The sequence below is a fragment of the Vulpes lagopus genome, chromosome 7 (genome assembly GCF_018345385.1).
Source record: "Vulpes lagopus strain Blue_001 chromosome 7, ASM1834538v1, whole genome shotgun sequence".
Classification (NCBI taxonomy): domain Eukaryota; kingdom Metazoa; phylum Chordata; class Mammalia; order Carnivora; family Canidae; genus Vulpes; species Vulpes lagopus.
The window spans coordinates 91,132,007-91,144,533 of record NC_054830.1 but is presented as its reverse complement, the minus strand read 5'-3'; the positions used below and the strand labels follow the sequence as shown (position 1 = coordinate 91,144,533).

Sequence of the window (12,527 nt, the reverse complement as noted above, 5' to 3'; positions counted from 1 at the left end):
TATCCATTGTTTTGATGCAGTCCTAAGACCCATTTAACATAAGGCATCTTCCAGATGGGTACTTGCCATTCATCAAGCTGTGCTTTTTCATTAATATTGGCCATGCCACCCTCCTGAATACTTCACCTGGGAAAAGGAAAAGAAAAAAAAAAAAAAACAAAAAACTCCACACCCAGATCTTCAAACTTGCTTGGGAGAAGCATGGGACTGAGGAAAGAACTTAACCAATTTTGCTTAACGTAAGAAGGGCAGTAAAAGGCACGGCGGAGGGCTTGGTTATTTCACAAAAATATACATTGAGGAATTCAAGGGGAGGCAAGCGGGGGGAAAAGTGCTTTCCTGGGGAGGGGCCTTGAGCCAGCCCTAAGACGGTTTCTTGTGTCCCCGTCCCTCCCCGCAGGCGGGCCCGCCGCCGGCCCTCCCTCCCTCCCTCCCGGGGCCAGGGAGCCGGCCGCTCGCTCCCCGGTGGGCGTGGCAGCGCCTCCAGCCTGCCTTCCCCCGCGCAGCCGGGGAGCGCGCCGGGCCGAGGGGCACTAACTTAGCGCCCCGGGACCCGGCGAGGCTCCCTGGCCATCTGCGCCCCTTAGCGTCCCCAGCACCCGCGGGGACCGTGCCGCCCTGCGTCCGTGGGAGGGAGGGAGGCAGCGGGACCGCGGCCGGGGCCGCCTCCCGCCGCTCCCGGGCAGGGTTACTGCGGACGGCGCCCTTTGCTCGCCAGACACGTCGGGAATGGAGCCGTCGCCGTGTGGCCGCGGAGCCCGCGGCGGCAGCGGCCGAGCCCACTTGGCCCCGGGGCTGCTGGCGCCCGCGCCCCCGGCTCCGTCCCCGTCTCCGGCGGTGCCGCTCCCCCCGGCCATCCCGGTGCCTCCGACGTTCCTGCGGCCCCCCAGCCTGTTCCTGCGGGCAGCCGCGGCCGCCACGGCGGGCGGGGGCTGCGCGCCGGCCCCGGGACTGGAGAGGGCCGTGGGCGCGGGCGCGGGCGCGGGCGCGGCGGGCTGCGGCTTCCCGCGGACGCCCAAGTGCGCGCGCTGCCGCAACCACGGCGTCGTGTCGGCGCTCAAGGGCCACAAGCGCTTCTGCCGCTGGCGGGACTGCGCGTGTGCCAAGTGCACCCTGATAGCCGAGCGCCAGCGCGTCATGGCCGCGCAGGTGGCGCTGCGCCGGCAGCAGGCGCAGGAGGAGAGCGAGGCCCGGGGGCTGCCGCGGCTGCTGTGCCCGGGGCCCTGCGGCCCGGCGGGTCGGGCGGCCGGAGGCGGCGGCGGCGGCGGCGGCGGCGGCAGAGCCGAGGAGGCCGGGGCCCCGAGCGGCCCTGCGGCGGGGGCGGGGGCGGGGACGGGCCCGGGGACGCCGCTGGGGACGCCGCTGGGGACGCCGCTGGGACTCGGTGCCTCGAGGCAGGCCGGGTCTGGCGACCGCTGCTCTCCAGGTGGGCCGGCCGGATGAGACGGAGCCCAAACCAGGTGAGTCGGTCGGTCTTGACGCTCTGCAGAGAAGACAAACCCTGGAAACAAGAAGCCAGGCCTCGGCGATGGGCAGGAAAAGTTGTTGAGAAGAAGCGTTGGTCCGAGTTGAGGGAAAGCGCTGTGGACTGGGAAGGGAGCCCCCCTCGGGCGGTAGGATAGCCTGTGGGGGTGCAGTGTGAGGCGCAGTCGGAGCCTGCGCCCCAGGGACCGTGACTCGCGGAGCTGGAGCTTCCAAGGAGTGGGCCTTGGCGGAGAAGCTCGGGGAGACGAGCGGGCTTCAGGCTTGCTCTGTGTATACTCTCTTCAGCTGTGAACCGGAGTTGATCTTCCAGTCTTGCTGGGAAGTTCCCTGAAGGTCGGGACTACAGTTCTTCAGCTTTGGGGCAAACCTTTGGTGCCAGCTACAAGTGGGGAAGACTCTGAAAACCACCAAACCTCTTTTCACCTCTTTTCCTTCTCTTAAAAATTTTAAGCACCACCTTGCAACTGTTGGTTAGCCTCCAAAAGTGTAGAAAGCTCTAAATTTGGAGTTTCAGCTCTTTCCCAAAGGAAAGACCTTTGGGCTTTCCAGATTTGTAAAACCATTGGGAAGAAGAATTTTATTTTATTTTATTTTATTTTTTTTTGGGGGGAAGAAGAATTTTAAAATCCAGTAATAGAGATTTCTTATATCGCCCTTTATATTTTAATTTTTTCCCTCTTTTTTTATTGGCCACAAATCATCTTCATTCCGTGTTCTGTAAAAAAGACACACACACACACACACACACGTGTGAAAATCACTGCTTTAGGCAGTAATTTGTTTTGTTGGATTTATAACATTTGAGAAAAAGAAAGTTTGACAAATACTCTGAGTAATCCCACTTGACAGTGGAATTTTATATATAAAGTTTATATTATATATATAAAACTAGAGTTACCTCAAATTAAGTTTTCCTGCTGATGTAAATCTCAGTTTATTTTAGTGAATTTCCCAGCCCTCTGCAGGTAACACTAGTAGTGTAAAAGTCATTTCAGTATTTTTGTATAAATTCAAGATAGGTTGTAGCATATGAAATTCTACAGTAATGAAAAGTAAGTTATTAATTAGAACACTTTCCTGAATTGTGAAAGTTGCAGATCTTTTTGGATTACAAGATGTATTTTTGAAAAAGACTCTGTATTTAAATAAGGCTTATATGACTTTGTGTTCACCTATGCCAATGTTTTGCCCATGTCCTAGTTCATTTCAGTGGACAAAATAGACTAAACATTTCTCATAAAAAATCAGAGTGCTGAAGAACAAATTCATTTAAACAAATAACTGCTATAAAAAAGAAGTAAAAGTTAAAATACTGTAAATTGACAGTGTAACGTGGCTAATACCTCTCTGCTAGACATTGATTTTATATGATTTTTTTTGTGGGGGGAGGAGTAAACCAGAGTGTTCTGTTTGATAGGGTCAAGTATTTTATTTTATTCTTTGCCTCAGTTTACTTCCTTTTTTTGAAAAGCCATGTCTATAGCTTTTCTAGACTGACTGCATTCTCTTACCCAATATCCTTGAACTGCAGTAGTCTTTTTAATTCACTCACTCATTAGACAAAGACTAGCAGTGATTCAGAAGTGAGTAAGATTTTTCTACACAAGAAAAACACCTATATACAAAAGAAGGAAGACTATATGTATCCAACACAAGACAAAATACACAATGATAAAAGTAAAAAAATAAAACCTGATATAGGAGTTGAGAAAACAGAGAGATGATGTAAAGGATATCATAGTATCTTAAAGATACCTTATTTCCAGCGTCTTATGCAATCTATTGCGTTATATTGTACCGTATGAGTACAGTACCCTAATAAAAATTGTTTTGTGTGTAAATTGCTGTAGACATGAAATTTTGATACCTTACATGTTCTGGGGGCATATTTAATCAGTCATAGTTAGAAATAAAATGTAATGGTCAACTAAGGCCAATCTATCCCCATTTGGTAGACTTCATTAGAAAAGTTTCCTTGTTTCTTTTAAAGCTGAAAATACTAGAGAATATTTGTAGTTTTGCAGGAGCAACATCTTTTCTTTTGTCATCTGTTTAATACAATGACAGAATTTTAACCCTCAAAGTGTTAAATTGCACACAGTTACTTAATTTTAAAATATAGGTACTTCTTTAGAATTTAGGACTCCTTCTTGAGAAACCCTAGGAAGGTTGCAAATCATGTGTGAGAATCACTGCTTTAGGCAGTAATTTGTTTTGTTGAATTTATAACATTTTAGAAAAAGAAAGTTTGACAGAAATACTCTGAGTAATCTCACTTGACAGTTTACTCTTTTTGTTGGAAATAGAGACAAAATATGTCTATAGGATAGAGGAAATGTAAACCAAAATAAAAGTTATTTAGTGGAGTATAAGTATAAATTATTATTATTTTTCCTGGCATGAACTGTACAAAAGGACATTACTGTTACTATTTTATGAATATTAATATACTCACCAATTTGATGTATGAAATTGGATTTTTATATAAAATGTTTTTGGAAAACTGTCCTTAATATTGGAAAGGAGTTGTGATTTGAAGCAAATGACTCATATGTTGTTTTTATAAGACACTTTGAAGATACATACAGATTGCAATACTGCATTTTGTAATTTTCTTTAAGAGACAATTTGACTGTAAACTCTTTTGGACATTTCCTAGGGATTGAAAAAGAAAGTCCTAATTTCACAAGGGACTATGAAAAATACCAAGTCTGTATCATCTCTCACATAAAATGAAATGTGAGTTCTGGTATGATTTGAGATTGGTACAGCAGTGGTCATTATTGGTTTAGATTTGAAGTGAAATGAAGAACTTTGTTGTTTTTTCACATTATTCAGGTAGCTTCATTGGAACCTGAAATGTGAGCATTAAAAAAAATACATTGAAACTTAGTTATAAATAGAATATTCATTTTCATACTGAGATCGTTCCTTCCTGTGACTTCTTATCTAAACAATCATTTTATTTAGTTCTCTTTGAATAGTGTTATTTTGAAAAAAACCTCACTGGGAAAACAATGAAATTTGGGGAAATTAGGAAAATCTCAAAACACAAAATGGGGCAAATAGTGTGAAATATTGGTTTCACGTTAGTAGTTGGGGGGTAATAATAGACATTTATCTTCTGATTCCTAAATTAACTATAGCATTTGTATGTTATATAATTTTGAGATCTTGGAATGACCTAATAGATAACATTTTCCTGCTATTCCAATGCCTGCATTTCTGAATGACATTTTAAACTTTTGATTGATTAAGGTCTCTTTCAGCAAATAAATATTAGTAATATACTGTGAGTTAATCAATTATTTTATCCAACATTATTTTCAAATAGGCAATACTGTCTGTATTTTGGGAAGTTTTCCTTTATTCGATTTCCTTTTTTTCCTCCAGAACTAAAAGAGAGTAAATGTGACTCATGCCAGAATGGACAAGAGCCAGTCTCTAAATCCCATCAGCGTACTCTGGGATCATCTCCTAAGTCTAATGGGGTCATTGGAAAACAAAACATCAGGCCATCTATTTCAGAAAGCTCAAACAAGGAAGATATTATTCAGCCTCTTCACCCCGGGGAGCTATCAGGAGGGGAAGAGAGTCCCAGGTCCCTGTCATCATCTGATCTGGAATCAGGAAATGAAAGTGAGTGGGCCAAAGACTTCACTGCTACCAGAGCCAGCCTTTCCACGCTGTCCTCAAGACCAAGAGACCCTCTCGATATCCTAACCAGGATTTTCCCAAGTTACAGGCGTAGCCGGCTGGAAGGCATTTTACGCTTCTGCAAAGGAGATGTGGTTCAAGCCATTGAACAGGTCCTAAATGGGAGAGAACATCAACCAGACACCAGGGACTTAGCAAACTCAGGAGGATTGGAAAATACAGCTTTTCAGAGAGCTTCAAACTTTAGTTTAGGTGGAATTGGTTTCGGAACTCTTGGGAATAAGTCAGCTTTCTCTCCTCTTCAAACTGCTTCTGCTTCTTATGGAGGTGATTCAGGTGTCTACAGCTTAAATCCTAGATTAGGTATCAATCCATTACGCCTGGCATATTCCTCTCCAGGAAGAGGGCTCTCTGGTTTTATGACTCCTTACCTAACTCCGGGGTTGGTACCAGCATTGCCTTTTCGGCCTGCTTTGGATTATGCATTTTCAGGAATGATTAGGGAGTCTTCCTACCTTCCCAGCAAAGACTCAGTAACTGGTGGCAGATTGTATTCCAGGCCAAATCAGGACAATCTGTAATATTTCTGCCTATTCTCCCTTTCTGGAGTATTTCTAGAAGCAGGCAACACAACCCACACACCCACATCTATTAATATGTACGCTATGTATGTGAGAGGCTTACTAGACCTTAAAATGCTATTTTTTTTTTTTACAGCCAATATGATAAATTTAAGATCTAAGGATTCTTCTTCAGCATTTATTAAGTGAAAGAAGCATTTAAACATTATATGTGCCTTGAATAAAGTCATTTCAGGAAATATTTTTACCTTTATGAATTATCTCCCTAAAATATCGGTTGTAGAATCCCTATTTTAAAACTATACTTGTTTTTATTTTATTGAAAAATTGAATTTATAGTTGTAAAATACATTTATGAGTGTAAAGCAACCCAACATATAAAATAAACTGAGAGGAAAAATTAAAAATTTGAGGTAATTCCAAATGACTATTACTTTGAACTTTTTCTTTCCGTCTATTCCTTGTAAATGGGAGAGAAAAAAGCTATTCAAGCTTTTTAAAAAGCATTTTATTCACATATAAGTGATTAATAATAAGTAAAACTTTTGGGAAATTTAAATTCCTTATTTTTTTCTGACTGTCTTATTTTTCATTCGTATCTACTATTTGTGATAACAAGTGCCATTAACAAAACATTTCTCTTTAAACTTTGTAAATTATACAAAACCTATGAAGTAAATTTTAGGAAATGAGACTGCACCATCTCCTGGCCACTATCATTAATTGCATCTAAGTTCTGGTAGAGTGTAGGAATTTGAAGTGAATGGTTTCTTAGTAGTATAAGCTAAGCTAAACTTCTTTTGAAACAGTCATTTTGGATCATGCTACATAGAAACTTTTATATTATAAAGTGAACATATACTGTGGGTTAGGATTTTAATCTTTGTTTTTGGAGAAATACTCCTTTCTGTATGTTTGTGGCAAGAATATGGGAGCAGCCCTTCTCAAAGGTAAAAATAGTCTTATTCAGAAAATTTAAATACTTATTCAGATAAATATTGATTGACTATAGGTAGATGATGCTTAATGCATTGAGGAGAGATAAAATTTATAAAGGAGATAATATTATCATTAAATTTTAGAAGACTCCTTGAGATTTTAATAATATTTTTGCTCTCCACCTGGAGCATACAAAAGCTGTTTATTTCAGTAAGTGGAATGTCCCTGAGAAAATGGCTTATAAAACAATTTCATGAAGTTTTTTTTATATGTCATCACTTTTTTGAAGATAGTAGCTTCATTGTTATTGTTAGGAATAAATGAAAACCCAGCTGTGGTGTAAGATGGTTGATGAATTAAAAATAGTTTAAACAGTTTGAACAACATGATACACTAAAAAAGTTTCTTAAATTATATATATATGTTTGTGTGTATATATGTGTGTGTATGTGTGTGTACATACATTACTCATGAGAAACACAGAGAGAGAGAGGCAGAGACACAGGCATACGGAGAAGCAGGCCTCATGCAGGGAGCCCGATGCGGGACTCAATCCCGGGACTCCAGGATCATGGCCTGGGCCAAAGGCAGGCGCTAAACCGCTGAGCCACCCAGGGATCCCCCTGAATTGCTTTTGAACTGGGGAAATATCCATTTTGAATCACATTCAAGTTTAAAAAATAATTTTATACTCTTAAAACAAGTTAATTTACATAATGCTTTATACATTTCATACGCTTTACAATAATTTTAGTACTAAATAAGCTTATAGAGTAGGTCATTTTGTTCAACATTAAATTGAATGTGAGGAATTTGAGGCTTAGCAGTAGTATTGCCCATTTTACCAAGGTTACCATAATAGAGACAGTCATCAGGAGTAGAAGTTACTTCACCAATTTCAGTTAGACTATAAGGTCTGGGAAGGATTCATGTCTGTTTGTCCCATCACAGCTTTGTATAGTATCTGGTGGATAATAGGTGTTCAAGTAATAGTTTTCGATGACTGAATTAAACATAAAAAAAACTATTAGCTTGGAAGTATTAGCTTGGAATTTTGCTTATTCAACAACTATTTATTAAGCACCTACTTTGTGCCAGGCACTATGCTACACACAGGGGATAAAGTGGTTAATAAGATTCAAGACTTCACCTCAGAGTGCTCATAGTCTCTGTTACCATGTGTACAAAAACATCCAGTTATGCAGTGTTGGTACTGTTTGATAATGTTGGTACATCAGTAAGTTCTGTGTAATCATGAGGTTTATGCCTATGGATACTGCGTGAGGCCTGAGCTCCTAAACTACTGACTACACAGAGGGAACAGTATCTGTTTCCATGTAGTGTGTTTAGGGAAGGGCAATTTGTTTGAGAGGTAAACAACTTGTCTATAAGTGAAAGAGGTGGGCAAAGAGAAAGCTTTTGTTCCATTGAATGGATGCATGGAAGTCACCCTAGTTTGTGGCCTCTGGATCAAAGATAATTTCCTAATCCCAGTGGTGAGCTTTTGGAATTCTTCTGAGTCCATGCATAGGCCTCCTGGTCTAAGCTCTCATCTGGCTATTCTATTAAAATGGGTTAGAGTTGCAGGGACAATTGAAGAGCATGTGAGTGAAGTGATCTACTTTTTTCCCTGCAACTTCTGCTGAAACAGAAAGATCTTGGGGATTTTAAGACCTTCCTTCTTAGAAATTCCTAACTGTGAACTTAGAACTAAGAAACATGAAGTGGCCTACTCATTCATCTCTTTATTTATTTATTTTAAATGCAGTTTCCTTAGACAATTGTTTTTCTTTGAAGTTAAAAAGCCTTCACAGTACAAGAGAGGCTTGGCATAAAGCACTTAATTATTTACCACTGTAAATAGAATCATTCTCCTCTGTACAAAATGAGATGAAGTGCATCATCAGCTTCATAAAAGCAAAGCTTTTCCTTTGGGCAGCGTGATCTTAAGTGTAGACGCTCATCCTTTAGGTCAAGGATAATGGGAAAAGTTCCTGCTCAGATCCTTTCTTCTTTTCCACGCATCTCCAAATAGTCCTATTATGGAATCCTGCATTGCAGAGCTAGGCCCTAACTTATTTGGCATTGTCCCCTCCAAATTCAAGCTGTTTTGGTGTGACACTTCAGAGCAGCTGTGCCAAACATTAAAATAATCTTTTTTGTTTGTTTTTGCTTACTAAGTATTATTCAGATGAGAGAAATGAATTGCCATTTCCCCTTTCTGAACTCCATGTTAGTGATGGGAAATTCAAGGAAAGACAAGATGAAAGGGAAGAGAACTATGAAATCTGTTTCTTACTTTTGCCAATTTGGTAATTTAAAAAAACTGAGGTTTTAATTTTTTTAGAGTGTTGCAGTATTCTCAAGTCGCAATGGCCACATTACGTAGCCTTATGAGGATGCTCATAGCTTTAAGGGTCATAAATGTGGCCATATCAAAACATCTATGTCAAAAAATTGCTTGAAATATTGAATATTTATTAAACTCCATCTTAGTGACAAGTTTATTTAAGAAAAATAGAGGATCCCTGGGTGGCTCAGCGGTTTAGCTCCTGCCTTCGGCCCAGGGCATGATCCTGGAGTCCCAGAATCGAGTCCTGCATCAGGCTCCCTGCATGGAGCCTGCTTCTCCCTCTGCTGGTGTCTCTGCCTCTCTCTCCCTCTCTCTGTGTATCTCGTGAATGAATAAATAAAATCTTAAAAAAAAGAAAAATAGACTAGAAATAGATACAATTAGGAGGAAATATATAGAAAGTCGAACAGGCATACTAAAAAATATTAATTAGAAAATCCATGTCAAGCAGGAAGGGTTTTAGATTCCTGTACTTGACCGTTTTTAAATTTTTTGTCAACCAAGTAGATGAAGGAATACATTTCATTATTATCTTATTCATGGACACACACATCTGAGAAGGGCAGCTGATCTTTTGGAAGACAGAATGGGTTTTAAATGGTTGATTCCCACCCTCTAACTCTCATTCAAGTGAACTGATATAGTGCTCAAAATCCTAGGAATATTAAAAAAAAAAAATCAACTGCACACGTAGGGAAGAGAGACCTGGATTTATATCAAATTTTAAGGAGAACAAAAAGTAGTGTTATTTGCTGATGGGTAAATTCACCATGAGTTTACCATATAACATGCATATGCTGAAAGTCCATTGATATTAGATTACATGAATAGGAGTAATGTGGAATGAGGGAGGTGAGAGTACTTGTACTCTGGAATATCAGTTGGCTAGGTATTAGCTGAAGTCATGATCAGTTCTGAGTGGCATACACTAAGAGTAATTCTAAAACTCGTAATAAAACAGATATAAGATGCTAAGTGGTGATTGTGGTGGTGGTAGTAGTGTTTTATGTGCAAGTGTTAGAAATAGTATAAGTGAAAACATTTTAAAGAGCTAGCATATGAGAAAAATGAATTGGGGTCATTCTGTAGAGTATAGTGGCATGGAAAGTAAAAGTTACATGGAAAGAGGATTCAGAGGAACACAAGGAAGGACTCTTTGGCAGTTAGCAACTGTCCAAGGGTGGAATGACTGCCTTGTATAACAAACGTGTCTTCTACTCACTGAAAATACCATGTAGAAATTACCATTCGACAACCTGATTGATGAGATTTTCAGTACTACTTCAGTGTTGGAACTCAATCATTTATAAAGCAAACCAGAAAAATGATGAATATTTGTTAAATAAATGACTTTCAATTCTAAGATGATGAAAACACCCAACCATTATTTTTCAATAAAACACATTGCAGTTTTGTTCATCAGAACTTTTCCTATATGATGATCTCAGGAGTAGATACAAAAGGAAGAGACAGAACAGTGCATGATTTACAAGGGGTTAAGTGGTACAGAGGTTAGCATGAGGTCAGTTGGTCTACATGGCATCAGGAAGAAGAAGAGGGCTCAAAAAGGACTTGGAGAACACTGAAGTTAAACTTTAACATATTTTTCATAAAGTACACATCAGTATGTTTTTCTAAAAGGAGAACTTATTCCAGAGTTGAGACTTAGGATGGATTTGGCTAGATGACTTAGGCAGGTTAATTAAACTCCTGGTCATTTGTTTCCTTTCAGTAAAATAAGGGTAACAGTTCTGAGATATAGTTAACCACTATTAATAAATCTTATATTGGAGAGAGGGAAACTTGGCCTGTGGATGCATGCACACACTTACTTAGAAGCAAGGAAGAAATCTTATATACCAGTGCCTTCGTGTTTGTAACTAATAATGGGATCATAGATGGTATTGATAACTTCCTTTTTTTTTACTCCCCATTTCATATTCTTCACCCCCAGCAAGTGTCTCAGTTAATTGTGGTTCCTTACTTGATGGAACATCTTCATTCCTGAAGAATCTGTGCCATTACAGCCCTATATTTATTGAGTTGCTGTAAGATCTTATTATCTTTTACCATAAAATATGGGAAGACTAACATTCCTGAGGATCTCTTGCATGCTGGAAATAATCTCCCTGCTTCTTTTCTGTTATTTCAGTGTTAAGAGGTACCCAAGTAGCCAATGATAGTCTCAGATTCTAGTAAAATGTGGTATTCTTTGGTGAAATCCTTTCTCCTTTGGGAAGTAAGTCTTGTAAAGCAAAAGTGCCAAAAGTTGTAGAAAAAAGAAACAGCAAAAGGAAAGTTTCTAGTGAATCATAGCATTAATATGAGAAGAGCCATTTCCATATCTTTCTTGTGATTCCTAAACTCATGAATTCTGGTATCAGAGAAATATCGCTACATGTTTATAGCTGATTCAAAGCATATCTTACATCCAGGAGGACATTATTCCAGTCCCATAAAGTGCTGTCACCAGCTGGTGCCATAACTGAGTCTTCCAAAGGCCATTCCATAATTTTATTAAGCCAGCTGTTTCAGGATGAGGGAAACATAATAATACCAGAGAAGTCCATGAGCATGAGACCAATGTTGTACTTCATTTGCTATAAAGTGAGTTTCTTTATCAGAAGCAATGTTGTATGGAATACTATGAAGGTGAACAAAGCATTCTGTAAGCCCACAGATGGCAGTTTTAGCAGAAACATTGAGAGTGGGAAAGACAAAACTATATCTAGCATAAATGTCTTTTCCAGCGAGAACAAAGAGCTACTCCTTCAATGATGGAAGTTATCCAGTGTAATCAACCTGATATCAGGTGGCTGGCTGGTTCCCCTAGGGAACAGTGCCATTTTAGGGGCTCAGTGTTGATATTTGCTCTTGGCAGGTTGGGTACTCAGCAGTGGCTCTATCCAAATTGGCCTTGGTGAGTGGAAATTGTGTTGCTGAGCCCATACACAAGCTCCATCTCTGCTTCCATGATCACTGTCTTCATGAGCCAATTGAGCAAATATGAGGATAAAAGAATGGGAAAAGAATGCGTCTCTTCATGCATATGATTATTAAGATCTTCCTCTTCTAAGATTGCCATTTGATGAGCATCTGTATGGGACAAAAAGATTCTTATATTTGTGCCTACTTGGAGAGCTCTTTCCACATATTTCTTTCTTAAGTCTTGTTTCCAATTATGTTTCTTCTATTTGTAAAACCAAACTGTTAGCCACTGGTCATGACTCATTTTTAGATATGTACCTCTATCTATCCTTTCAGGCCAAATGAACAATTAAGTGCACAGCATGAAATTCTTCCCATTGGAAAGATTTTCTTCACTGCTATCCTTCAGAGCTATACCTGGAGTACTGCAACTGTTCATTCCAGATAGTGCTCAGATAGTGTGCAGAATCTGTGAATAAGTACCAAATTGTTCTTTCTTATTCTGCTGTCATAGACAACTTCACATTAGAAAGAGAGGAGGAAGTGTGGCAGGAGTATGAACCATGAAAATGAGCCGCTTTTTA

The 12,527-nt window shown here is 40.2% G+C and overlaps 1 protein-coding gene and 1 long non-coding RNA gene across 2 annotated transcripts in view; one reads left to right on the top strand and one right to left on the bottom strand.

Annotated features, from left to right (window-relative positions):
- Positions 1-556: 556 nt before the first annotated feature.
- DMRTA1 (DMRT like family A1) lies at positions 557-6,181 on the top strand. Its single transcript, XM_041760453.1, is given in 3 exon segments — positions 557-1,400; positions 1,402-1,460; positions 4,879-6,181. Coding segments are annotated over 3 exon segments (1,575 nt in total). The 5' UTR covers positions 557-729; the 3' UTR covers positions 5,724-6,181.
- A 5,286-nt stretch (positions 6,182-11,467) lies between these two features.
- LOC121494239 overlaps positions 11,468-12,527 on the bottom strand; it is an 89,448-nt gene continuing 88,388 nt past the window's right edge. Inside the window, exon 5 of the long non-coding RNA XR_005988769.1 lies at positions 11,468-12,111. This is a non-coding gene — a long non-coding RNA (uncharacterized LOC121494239). The remainder of the gene's footprint in view (positions 12,112-12,527) is intronic.